General features: G+C 50.2%; 1 protein-coding gene across 3 annotated transcripts in view; it reads left to right on the top strand.

Moving 5' to 3' along the window:
• SCAMP2 (secretory carrier membrane protein 2) overlaps positions 1-18,494 on the top strand; it is a 29,935-nt gene that overhangs the window by 2,998 nt on the left and 8,443 nt on the right. Inside the window, exons 2-5 of one of the 3 annotated variants that reach the window (XM_054452446.2) lie at positions 15,376-15,444; positions 15,905-16,003; positions 16,525-16,653; positions 17,830-17,947. In XM_054452446.2, the coding sequence (XP_054308421.1) occupies positions 15,376-15,444; positions 15,905-16,003; positions 16,525-16,653; positions 17,830-17,947 (415 nt within the window). The remainder of the gene's footprint in view (positions 1-15,375; positions 15,445-15,904; positions 16,004-16,524; positions 16,654-17,829; positions 17,948-18,494) is intronic. The other 2 variants (XM_054452448.2, XM_054452449.2) reach the window with 2 other exon arrangements.

Below are 18,494 nucleotides of genomic sequence, written 5' to 3'. Positions count from 1 at the left end.
CTGCGATTTGCTCCTCCTCATCCTGGGCTGGGCTTTTCCTCTTGGCACACAGTGGTTTGGGATGAAACAGCTTTGGATGTGAGGCCTCTGAACCTTCTCCTGGTCAGAGCTGCCCACCTTTTCCTTGAGACGGTGGTGTCTGCTTCCTTGACTGCCAGGGCTAGGACGTTTGGAGGTGTAGCCCTTGGGTGCCTGGGTGTGAGCCCAGCTTCATTTACTCAGGGTGTTGGCACCAAGCTCAGGAGAGAGCAGGTGGAGAGGCGATAGACTCAGAAACTGTCACACCTAGTCACACTCCAGAACAGTCGTTTTTATTTCCGTCATGCAGTGTAATGGTGGATTGCAAAAATATACCTAGTGTTCAGAGCCCATAGTTGACTGTTAAGAGCTGAGAACATTCTTAGAACTCTATTCTCACCTCTTCAGTTTAGAGATGAGGAAACCAAGACCTCAATTTGGATGGTATGTGCCAGAGTCATCAGTTGTTTAGCAGCAGGAAGGTGCTGACCTGGGTCTCATTCCCAGGACAGGGCTGTTTTAAAGGTTTTGAAGCTCAGACATTGGTGTTAAACTGCACTGGGGCTATTTTAGGCTGGCTAAGGAAAGAATGGAATGTAACATCATCACATTGTCACCATTCTTGAGAGTACCGGGAGTGGTGAAAGTAACAAATTAGTATTAGCTAAGCTACCTTTTTTCTCCAGTGTGAGGGGATGGAATAATACAGATCTTGTGCTTTTGTTCTTTAATTTTTTTATTTTTTATTTTTATTTTTATTTTCCACTGGAGAACAATTCTTGGGCTTTTTAAGACAGTTCTTTAAAGCAATATATATTCTGAGTAATGCCAGTCCTGAAAGGTGCTCATGGTTCTGTGGTCAAATAGGTTTGAGAATTGCTACCTATTTCATTTTTGTTTCTTTGTTTATGTTTTTCGAGATGGTGTTTCGCTCTTTTGCCCAGGCTAGGGTGCAATGGTGCGATCTTGGCTCACTGCAATCTCCACCTCCTGGGTTCAAGCGATTCTCCTGCCTCAGCCTCCCGAGTAGGTAGGATTACAGGCACCCACCACCACGCTCAGAATTTTTGTATTTTTACTAGAGACAGGGTTTTACCATGTTGGCCAGGCTGGTCACGAACTCCTGACCTCGGGTGATCCACCCGCCTCAGCCTCCCAAAGTGCTAGGATTACAGGCATGAGCCACTGTGCCCAGCCTGTTTGTTTTTTCAAAGATTCACAAGACTTGGCCAGGCACGGTGGCTCACACCTGTAATCTCAGCAATTTGGGAGGCCAAGGCAGGTGGATCACTTGAGGTCATGAGTTTGAGAATGGCCTAGGCAACATGGCAAAACCCCGTCTCTACAAAAAATACAAAAAATTAGCCGGGTGTGGTGGCATGCACCTGTGGGCTCAGCTACTTGGGAGGCTGCGACAGGGGGATCACTTGAGCCTGGGAGGTGGAGGTTGCAGTGAGGTGAGGAGTGCCTTTGCACTCCAGCCTGGGTAATAGAGTGAAACTCTATCTCAAAAAACAAACAAACCAAAATAAAGATTCACAAGGCTTGTTAGTTTGTTAAAGGCTCTGAGAAATCCTACAAAAAGACATTGGCTCAGCTTTATTTGACCAAGCATTTCTCACGGTTATTCTACCATGGAATCTGTTTTCTGCTCACTCGTTATGTCCTTTGAAACTTCCAGTGCACCATTTAGTTGACTTCCTCATCCAAGGTTCTTTATTAAGTGCCTGCTTCCACCCCGCACTGTGGGCATGTGCTTTTATGACCTCTTCCTTGTGTGTGGTTATAATCGGGATGATTAGAAAACTTCCTGCACAGAAAGAGCTGTGAATGGGAAGTTAAGATATGAGTGTGCCACAGAGGTTTGCCCACCTCCTAGGAGGAAGCAGGAAACTGCAAGCCAAGTGTTGTTGATTTCACAGCCTCCACTGGCACACCCTAATTCTTCTGTTGGTTATGGCAGCTGCTTTGTACCTTCTGAGTATTTCAGTCTCTGCTTCGGAATGATCCAGGGTGTCTGCTCCCAAAAGTTTCTCATTAAGTCTTGTCAGGTGATGAAGGGGTGGAAAGCTAAAGGGAGTCATTGTACCATCCATTTTTCAGCAGTCCGCTAAAAATCAGACCACCCAGGCAAGTGCCTAGGGCTGCTTTCCCACTCAGCACTTCTGCCAGATTATCCCAGGCAGACAGCATTGATCTCAAGGAGAGGAAGTGGAATAGGTGGTGGCATTGAACAGAAAAAACCTTTCAGTGTTTGTATGTTGCCAAGTCACACAATATCACTTTCACACATTGCCTCCTCGCAGTTAAAAGATAATCTCGGTGTTGTGGCTGCTTCCCAAGGATTTGAAATATTTCTCTTCTGTGGAAGGAGAAAGTGGTGGCAGAAACGTGATTCGGGTGTGAACAAAGTTACTTGAATTTCCCTGTGCAGACACTGGGACCTTCCCAGAGAGGGTTGGCCCCAGCTTGACCATAACTTTGGGAATTCTTGGAACAACCAGATGGACCTGGTAGAACTTTCCTGTGTAACAGAGCATTGTCTCAAGAAATTTGAAAATGGCAGGGTTCTTACAGCTTCACTGTGACTGCAGACAGCTGCCCAGATAGGAGGATTCCTGCCTTTATGGTTGGCACCTGGAGCCAGGCTGGGTGTTAAAACTTGGGTAGAGAGATAGGTGAACTTTGACTCTTCTGTTAAGTCTTCTTTGGAAACACTTGGGGTAAGATAATCTTGTGTTCAGAGAAATGGTAATATTTAACCAGGACAAACAAGGGGTACTTGCTATTCATTCAGAGAAGAGTGCTGTGCACATTTGCAAGCTGTGACCCATCCAGCAAGTGCTGCTTTGAGATGTTCGTGTTACTGCACATCACTGAGGTCATGCTGCTCTGCAGGCCTGTGCAGGAGAGCATGGTAAATGAGCACAGTATGTGATCAATGGCTTCTGGCAGGAGAGCTAAGAAATACTCACTGAGGCCGGGGTGCAGTGGCTCACGCCTGTAATCCCAGCACTTTGGGAGGCCGAGGCGGGCGGATCACAAGGTCAGGAGTTTGAGACCAGCCTGGCCAATATGGTGAAACCCCATCTCTACTAAAAATACAAAAATCAGCCAGGCGTGATGTCAGGCGCCTGTAGTTCCACCTACTCGGGAGGCTGAGGCAGGAGAATCGCTTGAACCCAGGAGGCAGAGGTTGCAGTGAGCCGAGATTGCACCACTGCCCCCCAGCCTGCATGACAGAGCGAGACTCCATCTCAAAAAAAAAAAAAAAAAAAAAAGAAAATAAATGCTCACTGAGAGTGACAGCACATCACAAGTGGGATCAGGGCAGTGTCCAAAGGAGCTGGGAGGGCTCTCAGGAGGAAGGGCCAGAGCCCTATGGCACAGAGGGCTTGGGCTGAAAGCAGAAAGCCTGGCAGATGGGAAAACAGGGTTATTCATTTATTTTTTGAGACAGAGGTTCACTCCCAAGTAGCTGGGATTACAGGCGTGCACTAGCACGCCTGGCTAATTTTTGTATTTTTAGTAGAGGTGGGGTTTCAACCCCCTTGGTCAGGCTGGTCTGAAACTCCTGATCTCGGGTAATCCACCCACCTCGGTCTCCCGGAATGCTAGGATTACAGGTGTGAGCCACCACGCCCGGCCAGAAAAGAGTATTTTTGGGTGAAGGAGTGCCAAGAACCAAAAGTCGCTCCTGCTTGCTGTCATCCCTGTACTCCTGTGTCCACTCTCACCCCTGCACCCCCGGGCATGTCCTCACTCTTAGATCTTAATGGTCTCTCGGGGAGTCATGGGCCTGGGATGCGTCTGCTGCTTGTGACTCACATGCTTGTTTGGCCAGTCTCTTGAAATTCTCTCCATCCTTGGCCTCTTTTATCCTGATAATTCTCACCTTCCTCAGCCTGTTTTCACTTCCTGTCTCATACATTTAGGAGTATTCCAGAGTTCTTTTTTTGTTTTTATTCATGCTATTGGAAGTTCAGAACTTAAACTTTGTCTTTCTCTTCTTTTCTTTTTTCTTTTCTTTTCCTCCCCTCCCCTCCCCTCCCTCCCTCCCTTCTTTCCTTCCTTCCTTCCTTCCTTCGAGACAGAGTCTCACTGTGTTGCCCAGGCCAAAGTGCAGTGGCACAATCACGGCTCACTGCAGCCTCAATCTCCCAGGCTCCAGAAATCCTCCCATCTCAGCCTCCCAAGTAGCTGGGACTACAGGCAAACACCATCATGCCTGGCTTTTTTTTTTTTTTTTTTTTTGGAGAGATGAGGTCTCACTTTGTTGCCCAGGCTAGTCTCGAACTCCTGGATTCAAGCAATCCTGTCTCACCCTCCCAAAGTGCTGGGATTACCCTGTTCTCACTTTATACCTTCATTTCTATGGCTTCAGAATAGCATCCACATTTCAGCGATCCCAGATCTAGATCTCTAGTTCTCAGCTTCCTCCTGAGCTCAAACCACTGTTTCAAACTCACACCTGCACCTTCCCAATCCTTCCATCCAGAAATATTCCACAGCTATCTCCAACCTGACTCAATATCTTCTCGGATCCTCTCCCTACCCCACCACACCCACCCTTGAAAAACCTGTTCCTCCTCTGCCACAGTCACTTATTTTGGGCACTCCTTTCTTTCTTTTTTCTTTTCTTTTCTTTTTTTTTTTTTGAGACAAAGTCTTGCTCTGTCACCCAGGCTGGAGTGCAGTGGTGTTATCTTGGTTCACTGCAACCTCTGCCCCCCGGATTTAAGCTATTCTCCTCCCTCAGCCTCCCAAGTAGCTGGGAATACAGGTGCATGGCATGCCACCACGCCCGGCTAATTTTTGTATTTTCAGTAGAGACGGGGTTTCACTGGGTTGGCCAGGCTAGTCTCAAACTCCTGACCTCAGGTGATCCACCTGCCTTAGCCTCCCAAAGTGCTGGGATTACAGGCATGAGCCACTGTGCCTGGCCTTTTTTTTTTTTTTTTTTTTTTTTTTTTGAGATAGAGTCAGGCTGGAGTGCAGTGGTGTGATCTCAGCTCACTGCAGCCTCCACCTCTCCTGGGTTCAAGCGATTCTTCTGCCTTAGCCTCTTGAGTAGCTGGGATTGCAGGCATGTGCCACCATGCCCGGCTAATTTTTGTATTTTTAGTAGAGACGGGGTTTCACCATGTTGGCCAGACTGGTCTCGAACTTCTGACCTCTAGTGATCCACCTGCCTCAGCCTCCCAAAGTGCTGGGATTACAGGCGTGAACCACTGTGCCTGGCCTCAACTCTATTCTTTCCCTTCCCTTTCCTGCCCTGTAGTCTTTCCATTCCCAGGCCAACCCAGAGAGTTGCTGAGCCTGTGGGATTGATGTGAGGAAGGTCTCTGAATTCCCTCTTGTTCCTTTTCTCCATCCCCAGCTGCTGTCCCTCAATTTGGTCCTCACTTCACCCATGTTGACAGTTGTGTCCTAGCCAGTCTTCCCGCTGTTGTCCTCCCATGCTGTTGCACTCCCTTCACTGCTGTTACAATGATCATGTCACCCCTGCTGCAAATCTCTAGTTGTTCCCCGTTGCCTGTAGAGCAACATCCAAAGTCCTACAGTCTGGCCCCACCCTCTTCAGACTGGTTCCCTGATACTCCAGACTCTTCTCTCCACACACCCCTCCACAGCCTCCATAACCTTCTCTCTTCTGAACACATGCAAGCTCTTTTTAAAGATTGTCGGCCAGGTGCAATGGCTGAAGCCTGTAATCTCAGCACTTTGGGAGGCCAAGGCGGACGGATCACGAGGTCAGGAGATCAAGACCATCCTGGCTAACACGGTGAAACCCTGTCTCTACTAAAAATACAAAAAATTAGCTGGGTATGGTGGCACGCACCTGTAATCCTAGCTACTCAGGAGGCTGAGGCAGGAGAATCACTTGAACCCGGGAGGTGGATGTTGCAGTGAACTGAGATCACGCCACTGCACTCCAGCCTGGGCGACAGAGTGAGACTCCGTCTCAAAAAAAAAAAAAAAAAAAAAAAAAAAAAAATATATATATATATATATATATATATATATAAAATAAATAAATAAATAAAGATTCTGTGGCTTTGCAAGTGTGGTTCTTGCCTTCCTCTTTACTGTTTGCTAGGTTTCTTTCATCTCTCAAGATCCAACTCAGATTCCAGCTCAGTAGAGCCTTCCCTGACTCTCCCAGACAGCTTAATTACTCTCTCCTCTATGATCACATTGTGTCTCACCCTGTGTCTGCCCTCACCCTGTTACAGTGCTCATCATGTGCCATCACCTCTTGCCCTGGCTTCTGTGTGATTCTCTGTACTATTTGCTTCTCGAAGGCAGGAATCAAGGCTTTTTCTTAGTTTCCCTAGCCCAGTGCTTGGCATGGAACGGTTTGTGTATGGAGAGACTACACAGAGGTGGGAGGAGATAGTAAGTGTCCCATTTTGAGGGTAGATTCCTTTAAAGGAGTGGTGCCAGGTCCTGGAAGGCCTTGAATGCCAGGCCAGATGACTCAGACTTGCTTTTCTGAAGGGTTCCACACATTGCAGCCGGTGGCAGGGAGCGAGGCCTGAGAGTGTACCTTGCTCACTTACTGTTTTTTTTTTTTTTTGGAGATAGGGTCTGTCTGTGTCACCCAGGCCGGGTGCAGTAGCACAATCATGGCTCACTGCAGCCTCGATCTCCAGGGCTCAGGCAGTTTTCCTGCCTCAGCCTCCGGTGTAGCTGGGACCACAGGCTGGGACCACAGGTACCCACCACGACACCTGGCTGATTTTTTTTTTTTTTTTTTGAGATGGAGTCTCGCTCTGTTGCCCAGGCTGGAGTGCAATGGCGTGATCTCGACTCACTGCAATCTCCCCACCTCCCAGGTTCAAGTGATTCTCTTGCCTCAGCTTCCCAAGTAGCTGGGATTACAGGCGCCTGCCACCACACCCGGCTAATTTTTGTATTTTTAGTAGAGACTGGGTTTCACCATGCTGGCCAGGCTGGTCTCAAACTCCCAACCTCAGGTGATCCGCCCACCTCGGCCTCCCAAAGTGCTGGGATTACAGGTATAAGCCACTGCGCCCAGCCTAATTTTCGTATTCTCTGTAGAGACGGGGTTTCATCATGATGCCCAGGCTGGTCTTAACTCCCGGGCTCAAGTGATTCTCTCGCCTCAGCCTCTTAGAGTGCTGGGATTACAGTCATGAGCCATGTGTCCAGCCTATTTTTTTTTCTTTCTCTTATTAAAAATGTGTTTGTGTGTGTGTGTGTGTGTATGTGTGTGTATGGTGTTTTTTTTTTTTTTTTTTTTGAGATGGAGTCTCGCCCTGTCACCCAGGCTGGAGTGCAGTGGCATGATCTCAGCTCACTGCAACCTTTACCTCCCGGGTTCAAACAGTTCTCCTGCCTCAGCCTCCCGAGTAGCTGGGATTATGTATGTGTGTTTTTAAAATCAAAATAACATGATCACATTATAGAAAATTTGGAAAACAGAAAATAAGTCTTCCATATTTCTACCAGTCATTTGCAACCATTGTTATTTATTTATTTATTTATTGAGATGGAGTCTCACTCTGTCCCCCAGACTGGAGTGCAGTGGTGTGATCTCGGCTCACTGCAGCCTCTGCCTCCTGGGTTCAAGCGATTCTCCTGCCTCAGCCTCCCAAGTACCTGGAATTAGAGGCATGCACCACCACACCCTGCTAAATTTTGTATTTTTAGTAGTGAGGGGTTTCACCATGTTGGCCAGGGTGGTCTTGAACTCCTGATCTCAAGTGATCTGCCCACCTTGGCCTCCCAAAGTGCTGGAATTATAAGTGTGAGCCATTGCACCCGGCCTGTATTTTTTTTTTTTTTTGAGACAGAGTCTCTGTCACCCAGGCTGGAGTGCAGTGATGTGATCTCGACTCACTGCAACCTCCACCTCCCAGGTTCAAGCGATTCTCCTGCCTCAGCCTCCAAAGTAGCTGGGAATACAGGCACATGCCACCACACCTGGCTAACTTTTGTATTTTTTTTTTTTTTTGGTAGAGACAGGGGTTCTCACCTTGTTGGCCAGGCTGGTCTCAAACTCCTGACCTCAAGTGATCCGCCCGCCTTGGCCTCCCAAAGTGTTGGGATTATAGGCATGAGCTACCGGGCCTGGCCCATAATTTGGTATTGATGTAACAAAGCCTTTTCTTTTCTTTTTTTTTTTTTGAGACAGAGTCTTGCTCTGTCGCCCAGGCTGGAGTGCAGTGGCGCGATCTCAGCTCGCTGCAAGCTCCACCTCCTGAGTTCATACCATTCTCCCACCTCAGCCTCCAGAGTAGCTGGGACTACAGGCACCCGCCACCACGCCCGGCTAATTTTGTTTTTGTATTTTTAGTAGAGACGGGGTTTCACCATGTTAGCCAGGATGGTCTCGATCTCCTGACCTCGTGATCCACCCGCCTCGGCCTCCCAAAGTGCTGCGATTATAGGCGTGAGCCACCATGCCTGACCAGAAAGCGTTTTCTGTATTGCTGCACCATCTTCATAGCTGTGATGCTTAGTGGCGTTGTGGGCCTTCAGAGGGATGCGTACCAAAACATACCTGTGGTCTCTGTCATTGGATGTTTGTTTCCTGCTTTTTTCTCCTATTGTAAGTCCTGGTCCTATGAATATCATTGCAGGTACAGATTTTTACATGTTTTTGTGATATTTTCTTAGGACAGATTCTCAGGTATCAGGTCAGAGAGCACCAAGGTCAACTGTGGCTCTTTGTGCACTGGGACCCAGCTAGCCATTCTGGGGATGATTGCTTTTTCTTGCTCTGTGACACTCAGCCTCATCTCCAAAGCCAATAGGACTTCACAGAGGTTCCAGAGTGTTGCTGACTCTCTGCCTCTTAGCATGACCCTGAATTTTTAATTTTTTAAAATTTATTTATTTATTTTTCCCTGAGTTGAGTCTCGCTCTGTTGCCCAGGCTGGAGGGCAGTGGCACGATCTTGGCTCACTGCAACCTCTGCCTCCCGGGTTCAAGTGATTCTCGTGCCGCAGCCTCCTCAGTAGCTGGGATTACAGGCACCCGCCACCACGCCTGGCTAATTTTTGTACTTTTAGTAGAGATGGGGTTTCACCTTGTTAGTCAGACTGGTCTTACACTCCTGACCTCAGGTGATCTACCCGCCTCAGCCTCCCAAAGTGCTGGGATTACAGGCATGAGCCACCGTGCCTGGCCAGAATTTATTTATTATTATTATTGTTTATTATTTTTTTGAGACAGAGTCTTGCTCTGCTGCCCAGGCTGCAGTGCAGTGCTGTGCTGCGATCTTGGCTTACTGCAGCCTCCTCCTGGGTTCAAGTGATTCTCCTGCCTCAGCTTCCCAGGTAGCTGGGACTACAGGCATGAACCACCACACCTGGCTTTTTTTTTTTTTTTTTTTGGACGGAGTCTTCCTCTGTCTCCCAGGCTGGAGGGCAATGGCACAATCTTGGCTCACTGCAACCTCCGCCTCCCAGGTTCAAGTGATTCTCCTGCCTCAGCCTTCCAAGTAGCTGGAATTACAGGCGCCTGCCACCACGCCCAGCTAATTTTGTATTTTTAGTAGAGACGGGGTTTTGCCATCTTGGCCAGGCTGGTCTCAAACTCCTGACCTCAGGTGACCCACCTGCCTCGGCCTCCCAGAGTGCTGGGATTACAGGCGTGAGCCATCACGCCTGGCCAATTTTTGTATTTTTAATAGAGATGGGGTTTCACTATGTTGGCCATGTTGGCTGGTCTAGAACTCCTGTTCTCAGGTGATCCTCCTGCCTTGGACTCCCAAAGTGCTGGGATTACAGGTGTGAGCCACCAGACCCGGCCAATTTTTGTATTTTTAATAGACATGGGGTTTTACCATGTTGGCCATATTGGCTGGTCTGAAACTCCTGTTCTCAGGTGATCCGCCTGCCTTGGCCTCCCAAAGTGCTGGGATTACAGGCCTGAGCCACTGCGCCAGGCCTAAACTTATTTTTTATTTTTAATATGAAAAAAAAGAGACAAGGTCTCGCTATGTTGCCCAGGCTGATCTCAAACTGGATTTAAGCAACCCTCTCACCTCAGCCTCCCAAAGTGCTGGATTATAGGCTTGAGCCACTGTGCCTGGCTGGCCCTGAATTTTTTTTAGTCCATGAGATAAGATATTTAATGTGTTTATTTGGAGCCTGAAATAAACCTCACACTGGGAGCCTGGGTGGAATACAGGAAGGGAAGGCAAGGAAAAGTCACAGAGAGCTCAGACAGCCAGCACCTGTGAAACACATGGAATGAGGTTTCCAAACCAGTGACAAGTGTGGTTTTCAATTAGCCAGGCATGGTGGTATGTGCCTGTAATCCTAGCTACTCAGGAGGCTGAGGCACGAGAATTGCTTGAACCTGGGAGGTGGAGATTGTAGTGAGCAGAGATTGCGCCACTGTACTCCGGCCTGGGCAACACAGCGAGACTCCATCTCAAAAAAAAAGTGTGGTTTTCATGGCCCTTCCCGGGAGAGCTGCAGCCTAACTCTGCCTGCCTCTCTTCCCTCACTGCCTTTATCCCCCAGCTATGTGGAAGTGCCCCCCTGCCTTGCAGTGGTAGGGGGCCTTGCTGATCTGGGCCTTTGCTCTCTGTCTTCCTTCTGCAACCTGGCCTTTCTTGAAGCCCACCGAGGTGTCTCCCCTTCTTCCTGTTTTTGCTCTGCACTTTGCCGTGGTCCCCAGCACCCCTTCAGGGGGTGTCCACTTGTCTCAGATACCAGATTGTGGACTCCAGAAGGGCGAGAGCTGTGTCTTATGCATTGTGGTGTGTTCCTCACACTGTAGCTGGTTGCTGAATGAAAAGAACGGAGGTTAAGAGCCTTTTATTTGTTATAAATTCAGTAAAGGGCAATAGCCAGTCTGAGTGGCACTGCAGGGGAGTTTTAGGTTATTTCTCCTTGTAGGTGAAACTTAGCCCTCACCATCCTACTTGACCCATTTAAAAGCCAGTTAGGACCGGGCATGGTGGCTCATGCCTGAATCCCACCACTTTGGGAGGCTGAGGTGGCAGATCACAAGGTCAGGAAATCGAGACCATCCTGGCTAACACGGTGAAACCCCGTCTCTACTAAAAATACAAAAAAATTAGCTGGGCGTGGTGGCGGACGCCTGTAGTCCCAGCTACTGGGGAGGCTGAGGCAGGAGAATGGTGTGAACCTGAGAGGCGGAGCTTGCAGTGAGCCGAGATCGCGCCACTGCACTCCAGCCTGGGTAACAGAGCAAGACTCTGTCTCAAAAAACAAAAATTAAAAAAAAAGAACCAGCTCTTTGAAGGAAAGAAGGAAGCAAGGAAACAAGCAGAAGCCCTTGTCAGTGTCCTCCTGGAGTGGGGCTCATTCATCCCGCCACATATTCACTGAGCACCTTCAATTTGTCAGGCTCTGTACCAGGCTTCAAGATGCTTTGCCCACTCAGCTTTACCATCTTGTGACCCTGGAGACAGACTTGGATTCAAAATCTGGCTGAGCCACTACCCGTGAGATCTTAAGACAAGCTACTTCCCCTCTCTGAGCTTGAGCTTTTCCAGCTGCAAAATATAAATATTCCTCCCTCATCAGGCTGTTGTGAGGGTTAAATGAGGAGCTGTATTGTAGCTTTTCTCAGCCAGGGTCCTGAGCTGAGCCACAGGACAGATAAGCTGATTGGAGTGACTCTCTCAGCTCTCTCAAGTATGGAGTATAACTAGTACCACCCTAGGTACCAGGAGAGAAGTCAAGTCATTATAAATAGTGGATTAGGGGGTCATAAGTCTCTTGAAGAACCAGGTCAAGGAAGGCCAGTAAAACCCTCTTTTCTGACAACTCGACACAGTGGCTAGTTCTGGGGTGACTAGAATTTCACAGTAGCATCATTGTGTGGTGAGTTTGGCACACTGTAGACACTAAGTAAATGTCAGCTTCCTTCCCCAGTCCCTCCTCCTCCCTCCCTTTCTTGCCAGGGCTCAGCTTGTCTTAAAGCCACGCACATCTTTCAGAAAGAGCCTAGGTTTTCTTAGATGGGAAAATATCCACTTGTCTCAGCGTTTTAGGTTGCTCTTCCTAGGCAATGTGCTTCCAGGCCCTTGGGCTACTGCTGTGATGCAGGTGCCTCCTGTTTGCTATGCCCTGGCACTTGGGCAGTGCTTCCTAAAAAGAGGGAGGCCCTGCAGTGTGCTGCGTGTCTTCTCAAACCACTGAGCTGCCGTGCTGCCACAGGCCCTTCACCAAGCACCAAGGAACTAAAATATGAACTAGACACAGATGCACATGGCTGCAGGGAGTTTCCAACTTACTAATGGAGATCAGATTTGTTAATGAGGAGCCCGGCGAGGGGTCCAAGGCCATGTCTTTAAGATTTTAGGAAAAAGGGAGGGATCAGAGTAGACAGGGCAGTCACCCTATGATCCCCATCACAGTCCCCTTCTGTCTGCCATTCATAAAGGAAATGGCATTTCTCTGTGGGCCTGGAGATCACCTATTAAACATGTGCACCTTGGCCAGATGTCTGTATGCCATTACCTGAAACTGCTACCAGAGCGGCCCCTCTTCCTCTGTCCTCTGGTGACTCAGACTCGAGGAGCCAGTTCTGTGGAAGGCAGATCCGATTTCAGTGACTTCAGCGGTGGCTAGGTGTCTGCTGAGTCTGAGAGGGGAACAGATACCAAGCCCCAAATCTTCCTTGCAGGAAGCCAGATGATTCTGGTAGTAAACCACTGGTCATTCAGGCATGAAATAACCTCAGGGCCAATTCTTCAGCAACACAGAGCCTCCTGAACTTCACCTTGTCACTTTGTCCAAGTTGCAGGAGCCATCAGGGCAGAGGTGGTGTTCAGCAGGAAGGACATAGCCACAGTCTGTCTCAGAGGAGGTTGGAAGGGGTGGAGGCTGTAGTATGAGGCCCGTCCAGACACAGTGAGTTCTGGCTGTATGCCTGGGGGCAGTCAGACAGTCATACCCTCTATGAACTCGTGGCTCAGGTGGGAAGATAAGAGATAAGAGGAAGTATCTGTGATAAAACCAGAGAACATATTCAGTGCTGACCCTCAGCTCTATAAATATTCAGAGTAAGGAGAGAGCTCCCATTTTGGGTCCTAGGATCATGGTGAATATCAGTTTCTACATCTGTAAACTGAGGGGGTCACTCTGTGGGTACGTCTAATATTAGCATTGTATTTAACAATTGGATCTAGACAGGGCGAGGTGGCTCACATTTGTAATCCTAGCGCTTTGGGAGCCCAGGGTGGGAGGATCACTTGAGCCTAGGACTTCAAAACCAGCCTGGGCAACAAAGCAAGACCCCATCTCTACAAAAAACTTTAAAAAACAGCCAGGCCTGGTGGCTCATGTGTGTAGTCCTAGTTACTCTGGAGGCTGAGGTGGGAGGAATGCTTGAGCCCAGGAGTTTGAGGCTACCATGAGCTATGATTGCACCACTGTACTCCAGCCTGGGCAACAGAGTGAGACCCTGTCTCTAAAAAAGAAAAAGAAAAAAAAAAAGAACTGGAGGCCAGGTGCAGTGGCTCACGTCTGTAATCCCAGCATTTTGGGAGGCTGACGTGAGCGGATCACCTGAGATCAGGAGTTCAAGACCAGCTTGTCCAACATGGTGAAACCCCATCTCTACTAAAAATACAAAAATTAGCTAGGCGTGGTGGCAGGCGCCTGTAATCCCAGCTACTCAGGAGGCTGAGACACGAGAATAGCTTGAACCCAGAAGGCGGAGGCTGCAGTGAGCCGAGATCATGCCACTGCACTCCAGCCTGGGTGACAGAGCGTGACTCTGTCTTAAAAAAAAAAAAAAAGAACTGGTTCTACAGAGGCTTCTGGTGGAGGTGAGGCTGGGCCTGAAGTATGGGAGCATCTGGTTTAATAATTAGGGGTGTGGGGTGAGGTGTGGAACCCGAGTGGTGTCTCCACAGGCAGGAACAGCCCTGAATTTGGCCACCCACAGGGCTGTTCCTCATGGATCCCAGGCATGGCTGTGAAGCTGGACCTGAGCCCTGCATCTGTTACCAGGAAGGGGAGGTGTGGAGGAGCTTTCCTTGGGGCGGGGCAGGGTGAAGACAACTGCCCCAGGCCAACAGGGGCACAGTAAAGAGGATGGCAGAGCCCCATGCAGAGATCAGATGGGAAAGGGAGACAAGGTTGTGTTCTGAGGACATTCTTGGATTTTATGAAAAGACTTTAAAAAACCCCCGAAACCCAAAAACACTTTCTTGGATTTTCACCTCAGCTCATCATATCTCTGCTCTTAGCAAGTGTGCCTGATTTAATAAAATCAGTACTGGCAGCCAGCAGCATGTTTTTGTTCTAGAATCTTAGACTATCTTTTTTTTTTTTTTTTTTGAGATGGAGTTTTGCTCTTGTTGCCCAGGCTGGAGAGCAATGGCGCGATCTGGGCTCACCGCAACCTCCGCCTCCCGGGTTCAAGTGATTCTCCTGCCTCAGCCTCTGGAGTAGCTGGGATTTACAGGCATGCGCCACCATGCCCAGCTAATTTTATATTTTTAGTAGAGACAGGGTTTCTCCATGTTGATCAGGCTGGTCTCGAGCTCCTGATCCACCCACCTCGGCCTCCCAAAGTGCTGGGATTACAGGCATGAGCTACTGCGCCCGGCTACCTTAGACTGTCTTTTACAAAATAAGAGGAATGGCCAGGCACGGTGGCTCACGCCTGTAATCCCAGCACTTTGGGAGGCCGAGACAGGCGGATCACGAGGTCAAGAGATTGAGACCATCCTGGCCAACATGGTGAAACCCTGTCTCTACTAAAAATACAAAAATTAGCCGGGTGTGGTGGCGGGCGCCTATAGTCCCAGCTACTCGGGAGGCTGAGGCAGGAGAATCGCTTCAACCCAGGAGGCGGAGGTTGCAGTGAGCCGAGATTGCACCACTGCACTCCAGCCTGGGTGACAGAGCAAGACTCTGTCTTGAAAAAATAAAAAAATATAAAATAAGAGGAATAAATGAATAATAAGTAAAACAGTACAGAAAGGTTTTAAAGTCTATTGACTTTATAAGTCTCTACCCTCACCACCCCATTCACTTGCCCCTCAGCACCCCACCCTGCAAAAAAAAAAAAAAAGCCACTCCCTAGAGGTAAATACTATGAACCATTTTGAATCTGTATGGGGCACCAACAGGAGCCAGTGTGGTGTGTACTCTCAAGCGTCTGGGTAAAGCTTGCTCTGGGTCTCTTCTGGGCTGAACCTTTTCCAGGAAGGGAGAAGGGACTGCAGCTGTGGTGTGGCAGGGGCAGGCACAGGACCCTTCCAGAGAGGCTTCTCAGGGTCCCGGGAGGGTGATCAGCTGCCCTGCTTCAGTCAGGCATCACCGGCTCACCCGCCGGCCCCTGGCCCGGGTTTTCTCCACTGTGTCTGAGGGCTCTTTTTCACCTTCTCAGGATCCCTCTGTGACCCAGCTGACCAATGCCCCGCAGGGCGGCCTGGCGGAATTCAACCCCTTCTCAGAGGTTGGTGAGCAGGCCCTCTTTCCAAGTCCCATGGCCCTCTGGGGTGGTCTGGGGTCTCCGGGGCAGGGATCCTTGGCAAGGACAGAAGCAGCTCTGAGAAGCGGCAGTCCTCAAAGGGACAGTACTAACATGAACCTGGGAGGCAGGGTAAGGATGGGAAAGCCACCAAACGCTCTGTAAAATTCTCCCCGTGGGATCTGTGACCGGGGCCCCTCCCCAAGGAGGTCAGGGCAGTGCCCAAGAGTGCTGGACCCACTGAGCCCAGGGGTGCTGGGTTAGGGATCAGATAGCTTGAACCTGAGGCTTGTTGGCTGGGAAGCCACAGGGGAAGGCCCAGTGCAGGCCCCAAGGGAGTCCCCTCACGGGCAGGGGCACATCACTCATCCTGCTGCGGGTTTGCCCCCTCGTCACCAACTAATGGAGTCCCACTCACTTCTGTCCTTTGATTTGTTCCATGTAGACAAATGCAGCGACAACAGTTCCTGTCACACAACTCCCTGGGTCCTCGCAGCCAGCGGTTCTCCAGCCATCAGTGGAACCAACCCAGCCGACCCCCCAGGTACTGCTGATAAAGAACTCTGGCCTTTTCTCTCCAGTGAGGGAATCACCCAGACCAGTAGCTGAGCCCTGAGGCTGGGGGCAAGCAGAGAGCTTTCAGCTTTGGCCCCTAAGGGCCCTCTTGCTAATTTGTTCGGAGCTGGTCGCCTACAAGTAGAGGGGCTGCTCTGCCAATTAATATCCTTACTCCCTCCATCCCACCCACCACCACCACTGAGAAATAAGCTCTACTCACCAGGCCGGGCTCCTTGGTGCCTCCAGAGAGGGCATTTGTCCCTGTTGTACCCCTCCAGGTCCTCCTCGGGCCTTTGGCTTGTTCTCTCTTCCTTGGGGCCCAGAATCTCTCTTTTTTTTAACTTCATTACTTCTCACCTTCCTTCCTGTCTTCCTTTGTCCCTTCACCAAATACTGTGGATCTTGCCTGCTTTGTGCCTGGTGCTCCACTGCACTGCCTCACTGCCCTCCCGCCGTGCTCCTCGCTGCCCCTATGAGCGTGACCCATGGTGGAGTTGTGTGTTGCAGCTCCTGCTTAGACAGGCCAGCAAGTTCCCGCCTGCCCAATTCCTGGCAGTGAGCGAGCTCTCAGAGAGGCAGATGCTCCTAGGAGGAGAAAGTATTCTCAGAGACAGCTACATGCGAAAGCTTCCGAAGGTAGGCCTAGTGTAGATGAGCAGGAAGAAGGGCAGGGCACCCGGAGCCTGCCCCGCACCCCTCCCAGGCCCCAGAGCCTGTGGAGGTGAGGCAGGCCTTACATGCGGAGGTGCCTTTCTGTGCAGCTGGGTGGTGGGCTGTAGGGAGCTGGGTCCTTCTCAACTGACGTCACAGATTTGGAGGAGGCCAAGACCCCCAGCGTGGCACAGCGGGGTCAGTTCTGCTCCTGCTTCTGCCCCCCGTGCCTGAAACTTGCCTCTCCAAGGCAGCCTTAGGTCTTTGAAGAGCTTTTGGAGAGGTTGGTGTGTGTATACGTGTGTGTGTACACATGTGCCTGGTCTGTCATCCTGTGAGATGACCAGTTTGAGATCTGTCCCTAAAAAGGACTGTAGTCTCATCCTTCAGGAGGAACCTGGCCCAAATGGCAGCAGCTGCCAGCAGGTGCAGGGCCATGGGGCCAGGTCTGTTCAGCCTCACATACATTCAGTCCCTTACTGTTACTCAGAGGCTCTACCCCACCTGGAGAGGAGATAAGTGTGGACTCTGCACGCCACTAAAGCCAGGCAGGGCAGGGCCACACCTAAGGGGCTATCCTGGGGTGTAGCCAGTGGCAGTTTAGGGGGACCTCAGGAGGCAGCTCCTGGGGGCAGGCCATGGGGCAGGGTGCTTGTACAGATCCTGAGGCTCAGGCACACGCCATCTTCCCTCACATGTCTCCCCTTTCCACTCACTGCTAGCAGGCTTGCACTGTTTTCCTTCTCACACATACACCAGGCTCTTCAAATGAGGCTTGGGTCTGTGGGTTTCTTGTTATAGTTTAGTTTCTTGTGAGGTCTTTTTCCCAAAGGTCACAATCACTGAGCTCTGCCTTGACACAGTATGGGGAAGAGGTGGAGAAGCCACTGGGGATAGTTTTCCCAACTCAAGCTTAGGGATGAGGGGAGGAGAGCCTAGTCATGGCCAAAGGGTCAGGAAGGTGTGGGGGCAGTGGAAGACAGGTTGGCCTCTCTAAGGTGGTCTCTGGTACCTAAGATACTCTGTGGGGTGGTAACTGTTTCTGGGACTCCTTGCTGGCTGCCCCTGCCTGGGGCATGGCCTCTCTGCCTGCCTACCCAGGCTGACACTGTTTCTGTTTGTTGTGTCTGGCTGTCCCTGTACCTCCCCTGTTCTCTCCAGGCCGTGGTGTCTGCGGCCCAGGCAGGCCTGCTCCGGCAGCAGGAAGAACTGGACAGGAAAGCTGCCGAGCTGGAACGCAAGGAGCGGGAGCTGCAGAACACTGTAGCCAACTTGCAGGGTAAGGGAGGTTGCTGGGGCCTGGGGCTGCCCTGCCTGGCATAGAAGAGTATCCTGAACCCTGTGCGGAGGGCCTCCCAGAGTTCACCCTGAGCTGCCTTAGAGTTCTGTGGGGCTCTTCTCATCGCAGGACGCTGGTCCTGGGAAGAGCAGTAAGTTGCAAGTCAGGAGACCTGCAGTGTAGTTGTAATCGCTGTAGATTACTTCTGCACTCCTTTCTAGCTCTAAAATTCCTTGATTCTTTGATAGCATAGGGGCATTGGTCCCACAATTCCTTGCTAATGATGATGAACTGAGTTCTCACACTTACGGACTGCTTGTAGGCCGTTTAGCTCTCTGTATTTCCCAGTGCATTTGGGGTCTGTTATCTCCATGTGAGCTTGTTGGTATCTCTTTGGGTTCCATTATCCTTTTCTGTCCCACTCCATGCTCCATGCAGACTCCAAGCCCTGCTTGCTGGAGCCCCTCTGGGAACCCTGGTTTGGCCCATACACTATGCTTGCGTGCACGCACCTTGATGCCCCTTCTGAGGCTGGGCCCTTACCTCG

This window comes from Pongo pygmaeus, chromosome 16 (genome assembly GCF_028885625.2).
Source record: "Pongo pygmaeus isolate AG05252 chromosome 16, NHGRI_mPonPyg2-v2.0_pri, whole genome shotgun sequence".
Lineage (NCBI taxonomy): Eukaryota > Metazoa > Chordata > Mammalia > Primates > Hominidae > Pongo > Pongo pygmaeus.
Note: the sequence above shows the minus strand (reverse complement) of the source record. Positions and strands in the feature narration are given on the sequence as shown.